At 41.9% G+C, this 25,690-nt stretch overlaps 1 protein-coding gene across 5 annotated transcripts in view; it reads right to left on the bottom strand.

Annotated features, from left to right (window-relative positions):
• Positions 1-25,690, bottom strand: part of ARHGAP10 (Rho GTPase activating protein 10) — a 247,263-nt gene that overhangs the window by 144,229 nt on the left and 77,344 nt on the right. For 4 of the 5 annotated variants that reach the window (XR_006290642.1, XR_003563785.3, XM_007055702.4 and 1 more), the window contains exons 2-5: positions 19,180-19,275; positions 19,019-19,080; positions 7,619-7,690; positions 342-443 (exon numbers count right to left, since the gene is read on the bottom strand). Coding sequence is in view for 3 of the 5 variants with exons in the window: in XM_007055702.4 (XP_007055764.1) it covers positions 342-443; positions 7,619-7,690; positions 19,019-19,080; positions 19,180-19,275 (332 nt within the window). In the remaining 2 variants the exon portion in view is untranslated. The remainder of the gene's footprint in view (positions 1-341; positions 444-7,618; positions 7,691-19,018; positions 19,081-19,179; positions 19,276-25,690) is intronic. The other variant, XM_027818097.3, reaches the window with a different exon arrangement.

Here is a 25,690-nt window from a genome sequence, read left to right as displayed (position 1 = left end):
TAAGCATATATGCAGTGAAACCTTACTATAAATGCAGGTGTGTCCACACTATGTTCATGCTTTACTACTCCTTCAACTGTCTGTAAAAGTAACAAAGTTCAGTAGTGTTGTGTATAGGTACTAAAAATATTCACACTTAATCCAAAAGACATCAAACAATGGCAATGTTCAAACGATATTGATTTCTTGAAGAAAACCAAATTTCCTTGGTTGATGGCAATTTTGCCTTCAACAGCCTAAGTGCTCTTTTTGTACTTTCATTAATATATTTAAGTACTCAATACAAAAAGGAAAGACCTTCATTTTCAGCAACATTGCTGAAGAAATAGTAGCAGCAGTACCTCTAGTAGCTGTGGCTCTTTCTTCCTAGCTGATAAATTTAAATGTTTCTCTAAAAAGCTGTAGTTTTTCTCTGTCTCTTTATCAAACTTCTTCTTTTCCTCCTGCAAGTAAAAAGCAATAAATTCAATATCATTCACTTAAATATGAAAATACAAGAACAATGTGTCTGTTCGCTTGTTAAAACTGTAGGTGAGAGGTGTAGCACAGCAGCAGTAAGGGAGTAAAAAACAAAATGCCATGCTCCCTCCCAATAAATGAGAACAAGCAACACTTTAAATCATTTTTTTTAATCCTGTCTGAGGGCCTAAACTGAATACAGGCCAGTTGCACTGTAATGACAGAAACTCTGTCATGCTAACAAATGCCTGAGCTTTTCCAGTGTAAAAACAAAACAAAACAAAAAAAATCTACAACTATGTTTAGTGTTGCCAACTCTTGAGATTTTACTGTGAATCTCATGAAGCTTGCCATTTTTTTAAAAAGCCCCTGCTCTTTGCTTCATGATTACATGAGAACTGCATCTTTAATTTTTAAAAAAGGTGTATGTTTCTAGCCCTCATGGTGGTAAAGAAAAGCTTAAAAATATGACCCAAGTATACCCTAAAGGTTCAGAAACGAGAAAATAAAATTCAATTAATTATTTTTTTTAAAACTCCGTATTTTAAAAGCAATCTAATTTGTTTGGCTTGATTCATGATTTTTGATCACTGGGTTTGGCAATACTGAGTGTTACTAGGGTATAGGGAGTTGTAAAAGGCCAACTGCAAAGTTTATGACAATCTTGAGCTAAAGCCTGGATCTCTGTGCTGAATTCCTCCATCATGCTGTGGGGCATTCAAGAAAGAAGTGGCCTTCTTTCCACCTTAAAGTTACTAGTGTTATATCAGTAATGGCTTGTCCACTGGAAAACTTATTTGTTTGAGTACTAGTGTAGGGTAATTTGGGGTTGTCTGTACATCTTTTATTCTGTATGTACCCTCAGCCATACACATGCACATGTGCACGAAGCAACACAAGAACAAAGTGTTGTATTATTAAACCTTTGTTGTCAGGATCTGACCAACAGTCTTAGTAGTTATTGTAATAATTGTTTATAAGGTTTCATGGAATTCTGTTACATGTCTAGTATCAGAGATTTCTGTCCCAGAATGGTGCACTTTTAGTTATTTTCAGCAAACTCAAAACCCAGAACTATAGTGGGAGTCTTTAGGATAGAAATGTATGTTTATGTCAAAATTGCTATACGCTTTGTTTAAAGCATAGACATACTCTTAAAAATGACTCTAAAATGCTATCATCAGGATCCATATTTTATTCTCTCTCGATGATTTCCCAACCAAATCCACTCAGATTACAAGGGAAGTGTTTTTTCCCCTCCTAGTTACTAGCTCAGCAAACTCAAATTGGGCTGAATTAAAGTTAAGTTGTGCAACTGAAACCTATTTAACAATCTTGTTATGCATGTGCCAGAACAGAATCCATTTGACTCTCTAACAGCATTGCAGAGTCAATGCGTCTAATATGAGTAAAAGCACTAAATTGCTTAATTTAGACAAAGTAAGCAAATAGGACTCCATATGTACACCCAAAGGAGATCAGTTGAGTCTCAAGAGGAAATGCACCTTTAGATTTGGGACTATACACACACATCCATCCCTTCTCCCTTTCATCTCTAATCTCATTAAACATGTTGTCTACAATCGCTGCTGAAATTCCTCTCCTCCAACTTCATCTTAGACCAATCCAGCTTCTGCCCTTGTATTGCCTGAAACCACTCTTACCAAAGTTTCTAATGACCTCTTCCTAGCCAAAGCTCAGAACTAACAGTCAATTTTCATCCTCCTTGACCTGTCAGCCACCTTCAACACAGTGGACCATGCTCTTCTTTCTGAAATCATGTCTTCCCTTGGCATGTAATTCTGTAAACCTGTAATTCTGTCCTGTCCCAGTCCTCCGACCTCTCTCATCATTCTTTCAGCATGTCCTTTGGAGAAGCCTCCTCATTCCCCCCCTTCAACTTTCTGTGTGGGTTTCACCAAGCTCTCTGTCCTTGGTCCCCTTCTCTTCTCCCTCTACACCTGACCTCTGGGAAATGTCATCCATAAACACAAATTCAACAACCATCTCTACGCTGATGACTCTCAGACCTCTCTCTCTACCCCAGGCCTGTGTCCTCCAGTCCAAACTAAAATCTCAGCCTGTCTCTCTGACATCTCCTCATAGATGTCTAGCAACCAGCTGAAGTTAAACACGGCTAAAACAGCTTCTAATCCCCACTACACCGCTCTCTCCCACCAAAGCCCTGCCAGCACTGTGAACACCACCACGATCCTGCCTGTTGCTCTGGTCTGTATCCTAGGCATCCTTTTTGACTCAGACCTGTCTCTAAGTCCTCACGTCTAGGGTATGTCTAAACCTTGCTGCTTCTTTCTGAAAAACGTCTCTAAGATGCAGACTATCCTATCAGCTAGAACTCTGGTCCAAACTCTCATCAGCTCCTGTCTAGATTACTGCACATCCTTCTCTCTTGCCTTGACAAACACCGTCTAACCTTGCTCATATCAATTCAGAATGTTGACCCTATCACCCTGTCTTTGCATTCCTCCACTGGCTCTCCTTTCGCTATCACATCAAACATAAGCTACTTGTCTTCTCTTTCATGACCTTTCAGGGTCTATCCCCTCTCCATCTCTCATTTGCTATTGAAATGTTGACTCTTGCCTTCCATCAGCCCATGATGCCAGCCTCTGTAGCCCACTTGTTAAATTTTTTAACAATCACATTTGTGCTTTCTCCTATACTGCCCCTCAGGCTTGGGAGGATCTCCCCTTAAAAACCTGCAAAACACACAGAAAAAGATAAAAATACTTTTATAAAGTGTATTTGAAAGTCTCTTCATAAAATCTTAGACCCTTTGTTCAAAAAAAAGCAGACAGGTAATTCAATCTATGCCCCGTTGCACCTTACAGAACTACTTCCTACAGTCCCCACTAAAGTCTCATCTCATTAGCTCATTTGTATTTCCTGGGAGGGGAAGCGGGGGACTAAGAAGCATCCAGTGACATTTTAAAAAAAGCACTAACTTGAGGAATCTGCATATTCAATATTAAACAACCCCTGAAGTCCTTGATGCCACTGGTCATGCCCACCATTTCATTTTCTATTAAATCGACTGACCTTTTTGGAATGTTTAAGGCAGTGCAATATCCTGACTACCTTCAATGGCTGTATAGGTCTTTTTCCTAATACACAACCTAATCCAAAGCCTACTTAAGTATTTCCATTGACTTCAGTGGGCTGTGGCTCAGGTATATACAGCCAATATTTCTTTTTCCTGAATCTCAGAAATGGGTGCAACCAGGAGCAATTTAACTATTAGATTTGTGCACACAAATGCCATCTACACATGCAAATCAAAATTTTGCAGTATTTTGGATGCTGCATTTACAAAAGTGACAGCCTAAGTATTAGTTATTTTAGATTTGTTGGAAATATGATTCTATAGGTCTAATGTAGCAGAAACAATTTCAGAACAATCCTTCCCTTTCATCATTTCTATTTTTCTTGATTCAGTTAATTATAGAGTCAAGTCAAGACTAGGGCAACTGGCAATCAGAACAATTTTTGTGCTGTCTTGTTATAGGAGTAGTAAAAATTAAAATTTAATAATATAATATTGGGATCAAATTCTAAGAATGATGACAGGTTCTTTACCACAAGATGCTAATTGAATTCAAATTTCCTATCACCCTATATTATTTTGAAAACAACCTATTACAGGGTTCTCAAACTGTGGGTCGGGACCCCAAAGTGGATCGTGACCCCATTTTAATGGGGTCACCAATGCTGGTGTTGGCCCTGGCCCCAGCAAGTCTGAAGCCCAAGCCACACCGCCTAGGGCTGAAACCCAAGCCCCATTGCCCAGGGCTAAGGTTACATGCCCCCAGCGCAGGGTAGAAGCCCTTGGCTTCAGCTTTGCCCCTCCCCCTGCCCAGGGTCTCAGGCGGCGGGGCTCGGGCGGGCTCAGTCTTCAGTCCCCCCTCCTGGGGTCATGTAGTAATTTTTGTCGTCAGAAGGGGGTCACGGTGCAATGAAGTTTGAGAACCGCTCATCTATTATATCAAAGACATATTGGTTATGATCTACTCACTGAAGTACTCACTACATTTTCTCTTACACTCTTTCTGCTTTGTTCTTAATGACACCAGATGATATTCTGTTCCTTGAGCTGAATGACTTTGAGGAAACCTTTGTCTTATTTGAAAAGGAACACTTTTAATCTGTTTAGGACCTGTTCACAAGCAAGGTTTTACAAAATGTAATGTTAATAAAAAACCTAGGTTAGACCTAAAATGTAGGTTTCCTATCTCATGGGGTTCCTTAAGCATACCACTATTCTAGACATCGTCCCTTTAATTAAACTCATCTAAAATTAAAGATGATGATGATGTGTTTAGGTCAATCAGACCCTTTACCAGAGTCAAGCGCAAACATGTAATTAAATTCTAAAGAGAGGAAGAAGCCAAAACCAAACTGATAAATTACTGAAGTGAAACAATATAACAAATGGTTTCAGCATCATTATAGACTATGTGAGATTAGCACATGGGAGGCCGCGGAGGTGGAGGGGGAAAAGAAAGAGGATAAAGATGTCATTGTGTTTACATATTATATTAAAGTGAGTGCTTAAGAATTTGTGCTTTGCCAAAAAGATACTTCCTTCCCCATATGCACAACCCCACTGTACTCTGTTTAAATTCAGGCTGTTGTTGGGGGTTTTTTTTTTTTTCCAACTGTGATGCTCCTTTTCAAGGGGTTAATTCAGTGAGGGCTCAGAATTGGACCTGATCTATCCAATCCAGACTCATTTTTCCATAGGAGTAAAACTGTTTAATATTAAGCAGCAGTAATTTAAGGTGAACTGAACATTCAGTGTTTGCTTTTTGTAGTGAGCATGTGCATTTTTCCTACAGCAAATATACTTACTGTTCTAGATTCAGACGTTAATAGTTCTAACTGTATTGTACTTGGAGATGTTGATACTATGCAATGTTATCTTTCCAATACCATAGCTAATGTTTCAGTGCTTCCATTATACTGGATATTTTTTAAAAATTCCTGAAAAGTATTCTTCAGATCTCCATAAAACTGCTTTAAGCTTAAAATTTAGCACTATTCAGTACTTAATATAGAAGATGTTTTGTTCTAAATATATTTAAAATTCTACATCAAGAGGCCAAATCCTGAAGTTCCTACAGTTTTTATTTTGTCCTTACACAGGTAAAACTATTTAACGTCAATGTGAGGTTTGCCTAAATAAGGACTGCACAAAAATGGAGTAAAAGCTTAAAACTTGGCCCAAGGTAATCTATGATGCTATTATGCTTGTGGAAAAATTACCCTTTTGATAATGTTAGGAGACCCAGGTTTCAATTCCCTTGAAGAAAGCCTTTTTGTGTTTATAGATACAGTACATATATTTATCATGACCCTGAATTTATACAGAGCTTTTCATCCAAAAAAATCCTGAAGCATTTCTCAAATCTTATGTACTGGGATCCTTTTGGCCACAACTGAAGTCCAGCCACTTCCAGGATGGAACTTGTTCTCTGTTTAACAGTGCACAGTAATACTGTAGAGGTTGAGACAGGAAGTGAGGAATGATGTATCCAAATGAAATTGTATTGAGAAATTCAGAGGGGCAGAATGCAGTTACCTAGTTGACAGGACAGAAGGGTGAAACACTGGTGAAAAGTGCCATGGGATTTTTAATGATTTTTAATTCATAAATGATAACGAGCTCTCATCTAAAAGACTGCAATACCCTTTGACAGTCAGGGGCTAACTATGGGACCACTAACTTCTTGGTTTTTTTTGCCTTAGAAGAGGCCCAATTACTGAGACAACTTTTAAAATATGCTAGACAAAAACCCTGCTAAGCTTGTGAGCTCTGACAAAACTCTCATGGCCCCAGAAGATTAAGTGAAGGCAGAACTGATGTTCTGTTTTAATTGTTTACGATCCAAGATAGAACATTTTCCCCTCATGTACCGTGAAGAGGTATTCTTGTTCTGAGTTTAAAGTGAATCAGGAAGCAACATTTAGAGACTCAATAAAAGAGAAAAAGCTCTTCACTCTGGTGCTGCACAGAGTGGAATTTTACCTTCCTGATGGAAAAATTCAGCAACCAAAGTTCAGGCAGGAGGAAACAGACCTGTTGTATTACAGAAGCACTAACTTTTGGCTGGAGAGATTTTGGCTCAGGAGGGGTTTTTACAGACAATTTGGCTTCTTGCAAGTTCTTGCATTTTGCTGCAATTGCTGTAGAAGAAAAAGTTTTAAAAGTGTTTTCGGTATTAGAAACTATTTCGAAAATTCACCATGCCTGTGTTCCTGGTAAGGGAGATTTAAGCATTTTAAACCTTAATTGAAATTTCCCTGTAATTTTTAGATACCACTTCCAAGTGAAACCTCAAAAGGGTCAAGCTCTGACATCTGCAGACCAATTAAACAGTTTTGGAAATGTACACAGCGGAAGAGAGTGTTAAGGAGTTTCTCTTAGGGCTTTTTTGTTAGAGTTTAAAAACTGTCTTTAGGAGGAAAAGCTACAAGGAGGTAAACTCTGTATCTACTATTTCCATCTGTAAAGAATGTCTTTAAAGAATGGTTTAATAGAGGGTGTTCAGGCTTCATTATTGAAGATAAATATGATACAGACAGGAGAGACAGACATCCTTAATCACAAAGAATCAGGAATTCTTTGGAGCAGGCTGAGACAAGCCAAACTCTAAACTACCCACCCTCCCAATCCCCTACCCTAAACAATTTGGAATAATTTTATTTTTAATAAAGAGTTATCAGTTCTAATTTCAACAATGGGAAATATAAGAAGAAAGGGTATGAGGATAAATTCTTGAGGTAGTTAACATGTAGCAGGCCTTTAAATATGCAAGTAAGTGGACGTACAGCAGAAGATTATGGTCATCCATTAGCAACATGAGAATGCTCTTTGTGGCATTTCTTTTATCCAAGACTGAAAAGACAAGGGAGGGGGGAGAGGGAAGGAGAGAAAAGGACACATTCCTCCCCTCTCAGGGCATATTTCCCATTCATTTCTGAACCAAGTTCCCAAAGAAAAAAATTGGCACATAAAATAAGATAAATACCAGCATTTCTCTGTGCGCTGCCAAATTGGTGTCATGAGGATACTTTGACCAAATAGAGAAATTAAACTCATCTCTTTAAAAAAGGGCAAACAAATAAATTTGAGACGAACCTTTACAGCTCCTAGCTGCTCCTTCCTAAATTTTTCCAAAGGTTTGATCAGAGTTTCGGTAACACTGAGTGCCTAGAGAAAGAAAAACAACAGAGTATATAGTGTGTTATCCACAGAGGAGAAAGGCTAGTCATTTATTTTACCCTCCCAACTGCAAATAGTACAAAAAATTAAAAGTTCCAGAGCATCATTTTCAAAAGCACTTAAATGAGATAGGAGCCTGAGCCCCATTTTCTAAACCCATATGGCTCCTAAATCACTTAAGAGCTTTTGAAAAAATTATTCCTCAGCTCATCTTGAAGCAGACGTTAAAATATTTTCAAAGTTGAGCATCATGAACTATGCAAATACAATAGTGAAGGTTTGGCTGAGGTTTCCTCCAGTCTTTCTGAACAAGGCAACAGTCTCTTAACAATTGAGCTTTGTCCCATTCATTAACAAAACCTTTCATTGCATTTTTTCCTTATAAATTCCAACAATTTAATTTTACTTGGGGGCATCAGATCACGTTATTGCAACAAATGCAGAACTGAATAGCAAATACACTCTTCATTTACAATTAGCAGTCCCGCCTGCCAATTACGTCTTGTAATATATTTCTCATATACTGTACTAAGATTAATAGTACACAAAAAAACACCCTACATTAAAAGAAAATTATTTAGGTTGCAAAGTCATATTCTCAAAACTTAGGAAATGACAGATTTACAGTTGCCTTCATTTCATGTTCATCCTGCATGTTCATTCTGTGCACTGCAACACGGCAGTTTTTGCACAGGAACATCAAGCCCCAAACTCTGTCATCTCCCCCAAAAGTTGGATAAGCTCCTGCTCTACATGGTGACCCCAGAGAGGTGGAAATGGCTGAAGTCAAGTGCTGGGAATGGGGGTGATGGGGAGGTTAAAGGGAGGGGGAGCCTGGCTCAGTCCACATCGCCACACACACTACAGATACTACAGCTATTTCCAATGCAGCAGTGGCCATGTGGGCCTCACTCTTTAGAACATTCATGTCTTTAGTTATTTTGACAAACTGCTAACATTTTTCTGAGAAATGAAAGCAGAGAAAAGAAATAGCAATTTTAACACTTTATAACTGGGTGAACCCTAAAATTAATATCATGGGATAAGCAAAAGGCAAGTCTCTAGCCTCAAGGCTCTGTCCCTGCAGAATATTAAAGGCCTGCTGTTTACAATGGAGGTGCGAGAGCTTCTCATAAAAGGCCTACAAGACATTTATAATGGAAAATGTTAGGCAACCTAAATATAAAGCTTGCTACAAACTCTCTCTAGAATACCAAAGTGAGGGAGCAAGACAGAAGTTCAACTCTCCCCCATACACACACAGTCTGGAGCAACCCAGCACCAGACTTGGGGAAGTGGGCTACCCAGTCATCCTCTGAAGCTCAGTGCTTGCCAGGAAGACAATACACCATGATGAGGGAGTACTGTGTACAGACAATTGTGAGGTAGCTAAGGAGCTCTCATAGGTTCAAATAAACTTCAAATGAGCAGCTAAACACTATTCACCAATAGTAAGATCGTAAAATATAAGGTTATTAAACAATAAACAAAGTCAAAACTGAGGTGCAGCAACTTGTTGCAGCAAAGGAGAATTATAATTAGCAAAACTGATTAGGAACTTCAAACAAACAGGTGAGTAAACAGTTAACTGGCCTCATGACATTTTCAACAGTTCAATTAAAACAGCTCTGAGCCAAGCCCAGCATTTGTTGGAATAAGGGTTTTACACTGTAAAAGAAAGGACACAATGAAATACTTATAATTTACCCAGGTTGGTCGGGTATGGAAAGTAAAGTACTTGTAAAGGAAATTGATCTCTGATGATTTTCTTCTATATTTTTTAAAATAGCGTTTCCCTTGTCCTTCATGATAAGAAGGCTTTCCTTACCCTCTACATGGCACGAAGAATTTTACCGTCATTTAATTGCATATATCAATCATTACCCAATCGCACAGAACTGAAGGTTAATTTGCAGAAAGGGGACATGGTTACACTGCCGCCCTGCTGCCACCCTACCTCCCACCCCTATCCCAAAAAAGTATATGGACAATGGGTGATATTTTTTAAATAAAACAAGTGCCAACAAAGATAGATCTATGAAAAAAGGATCTGCACTATCAAAAAACACGAGGAACGTAGAGCAAGGAGAAATACTCAGTATATTCTTATAGGAGAGGATACTGCTCACCTACAAGAAAGCTATTTACCTGCAATTGCAGTTCTCTGACAGTACAAACTGTACAAGAGTCATATTCTTAGGTCAACACTTCCAGTGTAAAGGCAGCTGGTAAATCCTATAGATTTAGAGCTTAAAGGAAAGCTCTGTCCCTCCTAAAGTTTCTATTGCTTCACATGCTAGTTTGCTGAATGACATTTCCTTGGAAAACCATATCTGACTGAACACTTTCATTTTATATCTTGGACTATCCACCTCCAATGTTATAAGACAGTACGGCTAAATTCTTGGACAGTTTTCTTGCAAGGTATTAATCTTACCCTTGCTGCATGAGTCTAATTTAACTGTCTTAGAGTTATAAGAACATGATCTGAGTTGAATATGCCCAATGCCCCTTCTATGTACCATAAGTGTGGTAGACTCTCTCTCTAATTAGCCATCTTTCAGCTGTGATATTTTTACGTTGAAACTGGAGCACTAGTGCTTGCTCGACACTGCCATTTAAAACCTGTACTTTGCCATGTCCCCTTGCAAAAACCTCTGGCTAATGCTCCCTACTCCAAAGACATCTCTAGAGCTCTTTACTTTTGAGTTTCTAACTGCCACACACTGGGAATATGAACCAGGAGTGGGTCTATTAAAACTGGGTTCTTTAGACTAGAGGACATTTAACAAGCAGCTCCCTGCTCTTCCATACTTTGATGTTTTAAGTTTGTACAAGAAATCTACAAGTAAGATATACAAGAGAAAGGAGACCAGACATCCCTTCCTGGCTCACATGAACATTTGACAATAAGCAGTATAAATTATTGGATTGTATCAAAGTGAAACATAAGCCAGTCCTGAGACGATATAATTTCATTCCTTTTATCAGAGATCACAGCCTAACTGTAGTGAGTTAACCAATCTCCTAATGTTTTTTTAAAAAAGTTCAAGAAACTACCAAAGCGGTTTGATAAGGGGAACTGTTTCTAAATCAACCCTACATGGAATTACATGCTTTGGTCCAATCACACTCCCATGGGCTAAAATGGAAGCAGGATCAGGTTTTGCACATTTAACATTCTGAAAAGCAAGACCCTTGGCATAGAGAAAAAATGCTGGCAGCATGTTCTTGGGTCCTCATTTCAGTTTTAATTTATTTTCCAGTCAGTGGAAGGTTATGATCTGGTCCAAAAGACACTCGGAGATGTCTCCAATGACTTATATGCCGCTCTGTGTTTCATTCTGGAAGAACACTTTGCATCCATTTTATTGGCAAAGGGACTGTGGGTCTCACAAAGTTAGTAACCTAATATCAGCCAAGAGGACAAAAATGCAACAATATTTCATGAAGTCCTTCTTCTAAAAAGGGAAGACAAGTGAAGGAGGTGATTTTCAATGAAATGGTATTAAGAAGGCCATGGACAATTTTTTTGGAAGCTTTCACTTTTTAAGAAGTATCTTCTACAAAACTGGTTATGAACAGAAATATTTTCAATTACACAGCAACAGGAATCAGGGAAGATGGGGATTCAAAGAGTCTAAGATACTATTAGCTTTGCAAGCAAAAATATTCAGTGTTTCCAGCTGGGAAGGGGAAGAGTTGGAGGAAAAATATCCCTTCCAAAAATCAGTTTCCAAATGGAAAATGTAGGATGTGAGAAATAGACAGTGAAGTGAATCAGAAAACAGGTCTAGATCTCAGGAAATAGAGAATCCTCTGAAGTTTGCCCTTTCAGTCAGCAACTAGTTTTTCCTTGTTCTCAAAAATGTTATATACTTGAGTCAGACAGTATTATGGAACTCATTTCTCCTGTTTAGTATAAAATTAATTAGGGGATGAAACGGCTGCACTGAAAAGCAAGGAATCCAAGTGCCAGTGACAGCTGCAGTGTTTATGATCCAACATTTCAATTCTTATCAGTTTACTCCTTTTCCACAGAACTTAATAAAAACACCACTAACTACCAGCAAACAGCTAATACCAAGTTTTAATTTTAAATGAAAAACAGAACCAGTCAGCTAAAGGTTAGGACTGAAACTCTTTAGTAAATTTAAGTCTTGGGCTATGTAGAACTGATCAATTAAATTGTTTTTAATTGTTCATTTTATTAATATAACTTCATAAGCAAAGTTTTATGAAAGAAACAACATTCATTCATTCATAAAACCGGTTACCCCAATAACTGGCTAATTGAGTTTCACTTTCAATCCAATTGCTGCTTAAATCGCTGAAACTTACACTGTTTCAACATTGTAACTTCTGCTCACTGTTTGTCATTCATTATACTTGTCTATATTGTAACTTCTGTTCCCTGTTTGCCATTCCTTACACTTGTCCATATTGTAACTCAAACTCCATTTTAACTTGTCCCAAAATCCATTTTAAAATGCTCACTCCATTTTGTAAAAGCTTGCTGCAACCTTCATTTTTGCAAAACCCTGCTGTAATCTTATTAGTTTAGTTTAGAAGTGTGAATGAGATATGTATGGATGATGGAATCAACCTCCAGCCCCAGCCTGTCCTTATGAAATAAAGTGTAAAGACCCAAGGCTGAAGATGCAGACAACAGCCCTGACAAAGTAAGAGGAGTCCACCCTCAAAAGAAAAGAACAAAAGTACAATTGAAGAAACATCAAAGCCAGGTCCTAGGCTGAAAGTCATGTCTGCAATTGACGGGTGATCAATGACGCTGAAGCCAGAGGCAGCCTGACACAGCAAGACCCATAGACTCTGAATTCAAACTAAAGCCTACAAAAAGGAGGGGTGAGATGGAAGACTTTGAACGGTAACTTTCTGCTGCCAACATGGAAGGGCATCGGTGTATGCTCAACAGAGACCCAGATCTTCCTTCTGCCCGGCTTTCCTGGCCAGTTAGCCGCCACAACGTTCAGGACCGGTAACTATACAGCAGCTGCAGAACGTGTGTGTGTGTGTGTGTGTGTGTGTGTGTGTGTGTGTGTGTGTGTGTGTGTGTGTGTGTGTGTGTGTGTGTGTGTGTGTGTGAATAAAATGTTATAGCTATAACTGACTGCCTAGTAGGATTCTTTCTGTATTCACAATAAATGTGACATTATGTCTTATCCCCTTTAATAAGATCCCGCTGGCTTTTATTTTATTGGTATAACAGCTAGGCACCCAAAGGGGCCTGATTTCAGAAAATGTTGGACTCTTTAAGGTGTCTCATTGTGGGCAACCACAAAGTCACTATTCACTTTCCGAACATCTTGGCCTAAGGATTGGCAGAGATCAGATTCTCAGTAAAGCTAACTTCACCAGGGAGTGGGGGTGGTGCATGGGACAGAAGAGTAAAGTGTTTAAGGTTTGTACGTTTCTATATTATATATACACAAATACACACACAACTGTACATATGCACATATATACTTTACACAAAAAAAATGTTAAAACAACTTTAAAGTTGCGAAGTCAAGCACTCAGAAGTTGAGATAATGCCAGAATTGTGTGTTATTTCAGCCCCCTTGTTTGTATGCATTATGATATAGTCTCCAATTACATCATCAAATACGATCCCTCCCACCCCCAGCCCCATCTCACTCAGGGCACAGGATGGATGGTCCTCACTTAACAAGCAGGTTTTAAATATTTTGTTTTCTCCTCATTGATCAGTGTGTGCCTCCTCCCTTATTCACTGCAAACTATTCAAACCCTGCTCTGAAGACATAATTATTAAATTTTGTCAGAGGCCCTCCTATGGTGCTCATTACTATAGCATGAGAGTGTAGAACATATTTATTTTTACAACACCCCTGTGCAATAAGGAGTGAGGGCTGGGACAGAGAGAGATTAAGGTCAAAAGCATCCACTAATTTCAGATGACTAGGACCTGATTTTTCAGAGTACATAGCATTATATAGTAGTTTGTATAACCAAAGCACAGCTCCCGTTAACTTCACTTGCAGCTGTGAATGCCTAACACTTCTGCAAATCAGACCCCATATTGAGTCTGGCCCCCAGAAAATGAGGTATATACAGTTAAGAACTATATGTGAAAAGTTTGGTTTTAGTGACTTCCTCAACCATAAGACCCTCCTCTTTGTTCCTGCAATCCCCTGCCTCATTCACCACACAACTTCTAACTGTTGCAACAAATGAGTTCTACAGACAAGTCTCCTTCACTACACAGCACTGATTCATACCCAGAGCAGATCCATCCTCAATGAGGTGAGGGTTCTGTGGGAAAAACTAGTATACAATCATATAATTAAAGACATATATGCAAAGGAGCTGAGTTTGTCATCCTCCTGTCCCAGTCCTACCTCCTCCTGCCCCTGACTCGTCATCCCAGTCCCATTCTCTTCCCCTACCCAGTTCCAATTTCCACTCCTGGAGTTTTTCTCCTAACCCTTATCTCCTTGGCCAGCCAGACCTACCCTCCTCCAGACTCCCCAGCTCACCTTCACCACACACTCAATCCCAGTAGCTTTGCCCAGCCATAACCAGTTCCCCCCTCCCATGTCCTCATCCTATCAGTCTGTCTCCTCACTTTGGCCTACAGTCACCCTCATACTCACTGCCTGCTCCACCCCAGCCTCCCTCCCTGGGCTCCTCAGCCAATCTCAGTGTCCCATCCCCCTCCCCAAAGACTCATTAACCAGTATCTTTGACCCAAGCTTCTCCTCTCCCCATCACCCCCATCCAAGTCTCCAAAAGTACATCCCTGACATGAAGGCCCCACACTACCAAATTGAGTCCCTGCTGGAAGGCAAGGGGAAGCTGGAGTTTCTCAAAGAAAAGGTTGTCAAACATTTCACATTGGCAAAACACATTTTTCCCTAGCCTTGGTCTCAAATGCAGCTGAACAGTTTTGGCTGAAATTGTCCAAAAAAATTCAGTGTGAGGCAGACACACGCTAATCATTTGGGCTGAAGTTTTCTGTGCTGTTTGGCAAAGGTTATAAGCAACTGAAAACAAGGTGTTGTAATGGGAAGCAATAGCCAACCTTAATTACAGGTGGTGCTATCAGGCCAACCAAAAATATACACACTTACCTATGTTCCTACATGCATGTATTTGCAGGTACATACACTATTGAGAGAACGGACAAGGTTCTGAGGTGCAGCACTGAACTCGCAGCCAAGGGTTCCGCGGTGGCCAAGGTGGCTTTAAGTCACCCTGAGAGCTTGATTAAATTGCAGCACCCTCCCTGGCTGCCCTATAGGCTGCAGAGATGTGTGCTCTGGTCCTGTTTGCAACATCATTGCCAGTCCTTAGCCACATCTCCCATCACCACCATCTGTGTGCAGGTCGTTAGAAGACAACCTCATGACTGTCGTCTGCAACCCTGCACTAAGGGAAGCCCTCCTCTGGCCACAACCAGGGCTTCTGGGAACCCTTTATACCACTACAGGCCTTTGTTGTGGCATCTTTATGCCACATGAAGAGTGAGGATCTCACCCTTAGAGACAAAATAAATTAAATTCAAAACATGGGCAGAAAATACTCCACAATTTACACAACTTGTTATTTTTCAAATATTTTCAATTTCAGGCCAATTTTAAAAAATGTTAAAGCTCTAACTCCCTAAGATATAGGATCTACAGTGAAAACAGTAACTAACTATCAATCCTAGAGTTAGGATCTATCATACCTAAAGTAAGTTGACTGGAAACAAGATTCTAAAGTAAATTCTAAGTTAACTAAAAAGAAAGTTTTCCATTAATGGCTGACGACGACTCAGAGTGACTACAGTCCTCTAATTAAACTAGAATATTTTTGTAATGCCGAATCAGTTAGACATGACTTCCGGTATTCCACTCATCCTTAATATAACAAACATTTCCAGAATGGCCTCCAGAGGCAAAGTATCCGGCTTCATATTTGCCTCAGGGAATTCCACTAAGTTACAGTGTTATGGAAAAGTTCAATTTGTTTTATGTGGGCCACTCTATAATTCAACTGAATTCTTGAGTTAATTTGGGATTTTCTTTTCATAAACCTCTAAATCCCTCAGTATTTAGAAACATGACCTTTGCAACCAATGCAAGTCCTTAAACTGAAAACAAAAATAAAACTGCCTGATTGCAGCTATTAAATATCCAACCCATGCCAGATCAACATGGTAGCAGACCAAATGAGTACGCTTGTGATGGACAGTATGGAAAATTAAGATTCACATCTACACATGTTGCAAATGCCTTTGAAAACTATGTAAAATATACTTGAAAAACCTTTTAATCCAAGTCTGGAATTCAAAGTCTGAAATAACTGCATTTACCATATGGATATTAAAATCATTTTTGCATTCGCTGAATACACAAAATTAAATTTTAAAAAACAGCAACCTATTAAGTGTACATGTGTGTCAGTAATTAAGCAAAAGGAATTCATACAGTATATCTAATCTGTAACTGTATTTCTTATCTACAATTCTCTCAACACAGTCACAGCCACTCTACCGGTCACAAGCCTCCACATTGCCTTTCAGGATAGCAAAGAAGAAGAAAAAAAGCCTGATAAGAGGATGCTGTTATGGGAGGAACTCCTTTGTGAAAGGCTTTAAAATGTGTAGCATAAACATTGCACCACAACTGAAAATCTTTATAGCCCTGGCGCCAAACGTTGTGGGTGCAGAGCATCCTAACATTCCACTGATTTCAACAGAACATCCATGTAACTTTGGCACGATTACACTGTTCACTGAGAAGCCAAAGAAAAGGAGTCAGATCAGCAGTCCATCTCTCCCCAACAACACACAAATTAACGTTTTCAGAAACTAATCCCCTTGGTTCTCTTTCCACTTGCTCACTACAATGGCGATACAGTTCTAAAATATTTGCTAGAGCAGGGGTGAGCAAACTATGGCCCGCAGGCTGCATCTGGCCCACCAGCCGTTTTAAGACAGCCCTCGAGCTCCTGCGGGGGAGCGGGGTCTGGGGCTTGCCCTGCTCCAGCCGGGGCACAGGGTCAGGGGCCACCCCACGTGGCTCCCGGAAGCCATGGCATGGCCCCCCTCCAGCTTCTACACGTTTCAGTGGCCCTGCTCCAATGGCCCCCCTGCCTTCGGATGGGGCAGCGTGCAGAGCTCCTCGTCATGCCTCCGTGTAGGAGCCGGGAAAGGAACGTGCCACTGCTTCCAGGAACCACTTGAAGTAAGCACCACCTGGAGCCTGCAGCCCTGAGCTTCTCCCCACGCCCCAACCCCCTGCCCCAGCCCTGATCCCCCTCCCACCCTCTAAACCCCTTGATCCCAGCCCAGAGCACCCTCTTGCACCCCAAACCCCTCATCCCCAGCCCCACCCCAGAGCCCACATGCCACTCCCCTACCACTCCACTACAGACTACCTTGAGTTAAATTAATCTTTTAAAAACACCATATTCCTTGCATAAAACAAGTAACAGTGAAATCTTATCAGTTACCATTAACTATCATCACCATTCATTTAATGGGGGCAATTACTAATACGTACTGAACCTTAAAATCAAAATCTATGAGCAGAAAAGCCAGGCATTTAAAGTGGAATCTATATATCTTATGTTTTTCTAAAGCCCCTTTTACTGTAGCATTTAAGCACTGTTAAAAATTAGTGAGCATAAAATCTCAAAGTAAGTCCTGTGAGACAAAATCAGCATTAATTCCACTGTGGTGGAGTTCCCTGTTCTTACCAGATTCATATGCTGTTCAGCTCTTGCCTTGGCGTGTCATACTCCCATGTATACAGGTAGTTGACAGGTCATCCTAGATCTCTCAATCATCCTACCCCACACACGAGATGGGGGAAAAAATTAGCAGTACAAAGCCTCCATTTTAATCATTCATCTATTGTATTAAACGGAAGAGATGCAAGTCAACAACCTGCATAGTCAAAAACCATGCCAATAAGCTTACTTGGTAAGCAAGGAGGCTACCTAAACAGAAGAACTGATGCGCACTGTGCTAGAGTATATAAGTACGGATGAAAGAAACCACATCTCAGGAAAAGTATTCAATCTCCATTTGGAATTAAATATTAGCTCCACGAGGAACTTTGTCATCAGATCTTTCACTGTCTGAACACATGCACTACATGATCTTTTCCATTCCCGTTAGTGTTTTCTATAAGGCAACCAGCATACAGTACACGTATAGTGTCAAATAACTTCCTTACCTGCAAACGGGCTGCATATGAAAAGAGGAAGTAATACCATAGCCATTGCACAACTGCAGTGTCCAGAGATTATACAGCCAAGAGTGTAATTTTCCTTAAAGATGTACTGAAAGCCAATCCCAACATCTTGCTGCACAGCACAACTATAATGGAACAAGTTCATCAACTGAAGGCAAAGACCAAGCTATGCCCCACACTTCTACCCACCAAAAGTTCTGCCTCCGATCATGGAACAAATTTGGTTATTAAACTCCCTTTCTTCTCTGTTTTTTCACACTTGTTTTTAATTTATCCTTTTCTTTAGGCAGTGCCATGCCTTCTTCCTTTTGTTCTCATCCTGTCTGTGCACAAGGAACAGCAGAGTATAGAGGCTTTTTTTTTTTTTATCATGGGCCCTCCAATTTAGCATCTCCGTGTCAGGCAATCCCTCTGCCATAACACATGTTCAATGCATAATGCAGCGTCCCTGGGCAATTCAGAGGAAGAACTGCCTGCTCACTGCCCATTGACCCTAACTCTGCCAGAAGACCTGGCTCCAAGCTGGGACAGAATGGCAGAGCCTCACATTTTTCCACCCTGAGAAACCCTGACTGCCCCTGGACATGCTATTGCCAGAAACAAAATAGGGACATTAAAACTGGAGACACAGGCAGGAGAGAACTGAACTGCTGAACTTGTTTCAGTGCTGAATATAGAGCATTTGGCAGGCTTTGAGCAAAATGGCTAAGGTTTGTGTTTTGGAGCTATAGTGGTCCTGGGTTCAATCCCTGATGATCACCCAACCATGCTGTTGTTACAGGTGGTCTCACAAATTTTGCATTTTTTGTTTTTTAGTATAATATGCAAACAATGTTACATCAATGTATGTTTTTGGATTTAATCTGTTACTACAATTCTGGGCCAGTTCCTTGTCATTGTCTTCATTATCAAAGCCTTTTCCTGTCGTGAGAAGAAACTGCAACCTGTAAATCCAGATTAGCGAAAAAGAGATTGCACAATAATAAATCACTGATGCTAACACTTTGCTGATTAATACAGTGGCAAACAATGCTAATTTGCTCTTATCTTAATCCTTTTAACAATTTGTTTACAGTAAGTTGCAACTCACCAAGATTTCTCTTTGCTCTTCCAGATTTTTTAAGAAATTTGAGAACTCATGCAGGGATGCGTCTGTAACACCAAAAAAGAAAAAAGGAAATAATGGAATAGGAGTGCATAACAAAACCAGTAATGCACACGCACGTGCACGCACACAGAGCTCTTACATACCTATACATCTTTCATCATCCGTCTCTGCATCACCAATGAATTCAAATTTAAAATCCCTCAGAGAGTGGGCAAACTTTCTTTGGGCTGCTGAAAGGTCTGCAAGGCAAACAACAAGGATTTAAAACTATATTTGTCTTTAATTCAAACAAAAGCCTTTAGCAACTTGAACGTCATGTGAATTTGATATTCGGGAAATGTGTAATTTTTTATATCTTTCAATAGACTTCAGCAATTTCTTGTCCTATACTGAAGTTCCACAGCTATGCAATTCTTAAATTCCATTTAAAGAGACAAATGCATAGCACTGCTAATATTTTGTACAAAAATAATTCCGACTTCCCTAGCCAGTTTCTCACTGCTGCTTTTATTGATAGTATTTGACTACTATTGGCACAAAACTGCTCTTGCTTTGGGCAGACTACTTCCTTCCTTCAAGAAGCTACCAGATATATTAACTAGCCAAAATTCTGCTCTCAGTTACAATATCACAATGTTATAAACTATTATGAAGATTTCTAATATTGAAGTTGACATCAAAATATACACTTGTCTCCTGTAATGTCTGATTGCAGTACATGAGAGAGTTTGGAATGTCATTGACCCTAAAAGGCAGGTCTCAGTGGAGAAAAGGATGAAAGTCCCCATATGCTCTTAACTTGCAGTAAAGATTCTCCTTACATCTTCATACTTGGCCAATATTAAGAGCAATTTGATATATTTAGTTAATCTCTAATCTTTTAGCTATCTCATGCAATTCAGAAGGACTAGGAGTAACTATTATAAAACACACTGTGTAAACATTTTATTCTCTGGATTAGCTGGAGCTGAAACAACACAAACAGTTTACACACCCTTTTAGCAGATACTGTTTCCAGTCTGCTGTATGTTTTTCCCAATTTCGTAGATAAGGACATATCGGACTCGAAATGCTACATTGCACTGTGTGGTACCAACTAATTAAAGGGATACTATCCAATTCCTATTCACCCTAGCAGGACACAGACACAAAAGCCACAGATTTTCATATTTTCATATTTACATTCCCTTCCTCTCACATCTCTCACCAGATTCCTATTCTCCCCTCCGCCTTACACTCCTCTTCCACTCCCCACCCAGTTTGTGTGACAGAACCATTCTAGTTGATCCCACAGTGTTGGGTTTTTCTGCCATGAATGGTGCTACAACTATGCAGTCTCCCTTCAACATCAAGACATTTATGTCCCCGGGGGCGGGGAGGGGGATGGCGAGCACAGACTGACATCACAAATACTCCCACACCTTGGGAAAGGGGAAGGCATTTTCAAATTAAAATGCAACCTGTTAGCTGCAGGGGTGCATGTAATGTAGAAAGCGTGGGGAACATAAGTTCAGATGCTTCTTTGTTACAAGCAGCTTGGGACAAAATATGGCACGATTTACAAATTGAGAATAAAGTCCACCTCACGATTTGTCTGATCCAGAAAACTAGAACTGAAAGTAGGAGTCACGATGCTGCATTGAATTAATGGAACAAGGGTATAAAAATAATTTAGTATTGTTGAGCTATGGGTGATGGGAACCAGCCATGTAGTGATGCCTTCTCTACAGCTCCTTCTCTTTGCCCTTTGGCCCAGATGCTGAAGACTTCAAATACCAAGACTGGGAAAGAGAATGCATATCATCCCATCACTAATGGCAAGTCCTCAAAGGTTAACAAAACCAAAGGCTACATTAAGTTTTTTGCACTGCCCCCTGTGCTCTGTCGAGTCCCTCTAAGAAGGGCTCTAGAGCTGCAGACAGAGTCCCACTGGAGCATTCTGCCATGGAGTATGTCAGATTATAGGTTAAGAATGGGTAAGCATGGGATTTGTGCCCATCACCTCTACAAGGACAGACTGAAGAGATAACAAAATCTCTGTGACAGGGCTGCCTGCCCCTTTAAGGGCCAGGAGGCCTGGGCTAGTCAGCTCCACTTGTGCCATAATTACATGTCTCCCAGTTTTAGGAGGCTGGATTAATTGGGGTCAGGTGACAACCCGAAACACCTTGACCTCATAAAAGAGCTGAGAAATCAGTTTGGAGGAGGAATCAAGAGAGCAAGTTGGGCTCCTGTGGAAGGCCCTGAAGTAGGGTCTGGAGGACCCCTGGAAAGTAGCCTGGGAATCAGTGGACTATCCCAGAGTGGAGAAGATAGACAGGTAGCCCGAAAGGGACAGACTCTGAGGGGACTCTAGGGAAGAAGACTAAGAGTCAGGGCTCTATCCCAGTGCCAGAGAGACTTAAAGGTAATCCAGAAGGGACTAGGAACTGAGCCTAGAGGGTGGGCTAAAGAAGAGCCCAAGAGGAGCAGAAGAACCTTTTGGTTGTTTGGACTTTTGTTATCCAAGAAGGGGACTGAACTCAGTTATCCAGTCAGAGGTCTGAGACATGTGAATCCCTGGGAAAGTAAGAAAACCCAGGTGAGGAGAAAGTGATGCAAGAAGCCCCTGCAGCACCATGCTCAGCCAGCTGGGCGGGGAAGGGGAAGGGAAGAGTTTACAGGACAGGCATGCCCTATGGTAACCTCTATCTCCCAGACTTTATATTAGGGGTGCTAAATCCTTTAAAGACTGACAGAGGGAAAAAGTGCAGCGTGAACAAAACAATCACAGTACAGACTGGTTATTTGTAGTCCCTGTTGCTGGGCACGGTGATTAATCACCACAAAGTGATCTAATAATGTGTAAACCTCTGCACAAGCCATGGAATTGGGGGGGAGGAGAGGGGAAGACAAGGACATAACTGGGAAAGAACCAAGCATTATTTCCAGAAGGGGGTGACCACTAGAGAGAGAGAGATTCTGATCTACAGAAAGGATGTTTGAATTAAATGATTAGGCTGCAGGAGACAAAGCATACAAGCATTGTTGACATAAGGCTTTTAATTCTACTTAGTCAATAGACTGTCACCACAAGATTTACCCCATCTCAGGAAGGTTTGCCTAGAATCCAGCACTGTCTCATTTTATTCTGTTAATTTATGTTAAAATTCATTTATATTTTTCTTTCCTATGGCAAATAAATCTTTTCCTAACATACTTGGATTTTGTTTCTGTGATAGGAGACAGTCACTGGGGCACAGTTGTTCCCTGGAAACAAAATGGAAACTTTGCCCCTCTCACCTCCCAGAGAGGTCTGAGGCTAGGTGACAGGCTTGAGCACTCAGTTATAAACATGGGTATGGAGAGCTATTCCCAAGGCACTGGACTCAGGACACTGAATGTAGTCAGCTCAGCATGGGGAAAACCTGAAGACCACGATCAGGGACACCTCAGTGCAGGATTTATTTGAGGCTTGAAGGGGCAAACATTTTAATCCTGTTTGGAAATCATTAGGCAATCAGTTCACCCTTCTAAAATCAGGAAAAACAAAGTTGTTGATGTAATTACCACAAATACTATAGAACTCTATAAAAATATATGGTGACTCCAGAAACAAAATGTGGCAATCCACCCCCATACACACATATTCTACTGTGTTATTAAACAACAACATGCAGTATTTAAACCATAAGTTACAAGCTTCATAGACACTAACTCTCAGATATACATTTCCTTCCATCCTGTGCTAGGAAAAGCACTTTGATAATCTGCATATATCCCGTATATCCCTAGTTGTTAACACCCAGATACTTTATGATTTGGTAGAGAAATACATCTCAGTTCTGTTTCATAAAACAAGCTTCCTTTATATGGCAACATTCTACTGCTATAACTTCAAATAAGAAGCAGTATCTTGGGTTTATAGCACCTGTGCCTCAAAGGACCCCCCCAGAGTATTTCACAACCGCATGGGACCAGGGGCTGTGAGTTATATGGGCCCGTGATGCCCTTGCTCCAGCAAATTCAGGGCACGGGAGTCCAGCTCCACCAATGTTCAGGGCCGGGTCTCTCCCCTGACCCCGCCTGCCGCCCCATGCGCCTCCCCTGGAACATCCCTGCCTGCGCCCTTGACAGCTGCCCAGCCGCTCCATGCTGCGCTGCCGGCTGCTGCCAGTTACAAAAGGGAGAGGCACCGCCACCTCTGGAAGGAGGCGGCGGCGCACATGTGATAGCAGCCCACCCCCCCACCGGCACCCACCACAAGGGAAGCAAAGGGGCTTCCTGGACCTGAGAGAGGGCCGAGCCCCTAGGACAGAGGTGGTCAAACTACAGCCCACGGGACCATCCTGCCCGGCCCCTGAGCTCCTGGCCAGGGAGGCTAGCCCCCGGCCCCTCCCTCACTATCCCGCTCCCCCCCACCCCACAGCCTCAACAAGCCGCTCCTGCTGGGCAGCGCAGGCGGCATGGCTGGCTCCGGCGAGATGGTGGGGCTGCGAGCTCCTGCCGCTCTGAGCAGCATGGTAAGGGGGTGGGGAGCGGGGGAGTTGGATGGGACAGAGGTTCTGCGGGGGTGGTCAGGGAACTGGGAACGGGGGGGTTGGATAGGCATGGGAGTCCCGGGGGGGGCCTGTCTGAGGACAGGGGTGTGGATAGGAGTCAGGGCACTCAGGGGACAGGGAGCCGGGGAGGAGGGGGGGTTGGATGGGGGTGAGGTCCTGGGGAGGGGCGGTCAGGGGACAAGGAGTAGGGGTCGGTTGGATGGGGTGGAGGTTTGGGGGGAAGGGGCGGTCAGGGGACTGGGATCGGGGGGGTTGGATAGGCCTGGGAGTCCCGGGGGGCCTGTCTGAGGGCGGGGGTGTGGATAGGGGTCGGGGCAGTTAGGGGACAGGGAGCCGCGGAGGAGGGGGGGTTGGATGGGGGTGGGGTCCTGGGGGGGGGGGGGGGCAGTTAGGGGACAAGGAGCCGGGGGTCGGATGGGTCGGGATTTCTGAGGGGGGCAGTCGGGGGGTAGGAAGTGGGAGGGGGCAGATAGGGGGTGGAGGCTAGGCCATTTGGGGAGGCACAGCCTCCCCTACCCGGCCCTCCATAGGAGTTTCACAATGCCGATGTGGCTCCCGGGCCAAAAAGTTTGCCCAGCCCTGCCCTAGGAGCACATGCAGTGATTGTGCTGGATGAGTGTGCTGCCTGCAGGGAGAGAGCTGGGGGGACTGTGGAGTCCTCCTCTCTGGCCCCAGCCCCAGGGCAGCCTGCCTGCGCCCCAAACTCCTCATCCCCAACCCCACCCCAGAGCCCGCACCCCCAGCCAGAGCACTCATCCCCCGCACCCCAACCCTCTGCCCCAGCACTGAGCCCCCTCCTACACCATGAATCCCTCATCCCTGGCCCCACACCCCAACCCTCTGCCATAGCCCTGAGCCCCCTCCCACACCCCAAACCCCTAATCCCCAGCCCCACCCCAGAGCCCTCATCCCCCCGCACACCCCCACATTGTGCAGTATAGGGAAACTGTTAAATGCTTACTGTTTCCAGTCCATTTTTACATTATTTTAAAAAATAAAAGGCGGGTGTGGAGGAGTGGGGCAGGACTTGGACCCATTCTGGACACCACCAAAAATTATACAAACCTGCCGCCCTGCATGGGACTAATCCTACAAGGTGCCTCAAATCTTTCAATATTGTCTTGAAGGCCAAAGGGAAATGAGGTCACTGAGCAAATTGCAAGTTCTGGTCCCGTTAACAATGCACCAGGAATTCAGGAAGGTAGAATGCAAAGACTTTACTCATTATAATTTTCCCAGCAGTATAGCATGATGATGACAGGAGGAAACATGCAGAGACCAGGAAGAGTTGTATGTTGCTGAAAGTCACTGCTACCATCTAATGGGAAAACAGGAAAAAACAAGCAACGTCTCTAGACATCACTGTTTAAAACCATTTGGTGAGAGGTGTCAAATATCAAAATATCAGTATTAGGACCAAGACAGTTTTAATTATGATGGATTGCCGGCAAAAATCAAAGTTAAGGTTGCATCAGAGAATTGTGTGTAAGCAGGGAAAGAATGGAAATATCTGCTAAATGTTTTACTACAGGAAAAAATTAAAACAACCTAACAAAATCGACCACTGGAGGGCTTTTCATTTTCTGTGTAGCTGGAACTCGTATAGAAATAATGTATTCTAAAATACTGGGGAAAAAGAGACAGATGTTTCTGAAATTAGGTCCCTGGTGTCTCACTTTTTTTTTTTTTTAAATAGTTTTGCGAAGTGTACAAATGGAGATTCTACACTAAGCTTCTGGTGTAGGTTACCGTATACCTAAAATTTTCACACATAACGCCTAAATTTTTCCACTTTACTGTTCTAGAAAATACTGTTCTATCTCATAACTGATTTAAGCTGTGCCAGTTTGGAAGCATCCCATTAACACTATGACAACACTGCTTTCTAGGCAGTGACCTGTCTACATATGACACCAGATTCCAATGGCTCCATTTACTCTAATGTCAACAGGGACTTCAGTGTCACCAATCTGAAGTGCTGCATTAAGTAATGACAATGTTCTCTGCTAGGTAATGTCCTAGGTCTTCTATACATGACAGCACATTCAGACCAAGTTGCAAAAGCCATATTAAATCTAAGTTTTCATAGTCAGACACAAACTATAATCTCTAG

Source organism: Chelonia mydas, chromosome 4 (genome assembly GCF_015237465.2).
Source record: "Chelonia mydas isolate rCheMyd1 chromosome 4, rCheMyd1.pri.v2, whole genome shotgun sequence".
NCBI classification, from domain to species: domain Eukaryota; kingdom Metazoa; phylum Chordata; order Testudines; family Cheloniidae; genus Chelonia; species Chelonia mydas.
Note: the sequence above shows the minus strand (reverse complement) of the source record. Positions and strands in the feature narration are given on the sequence as shown.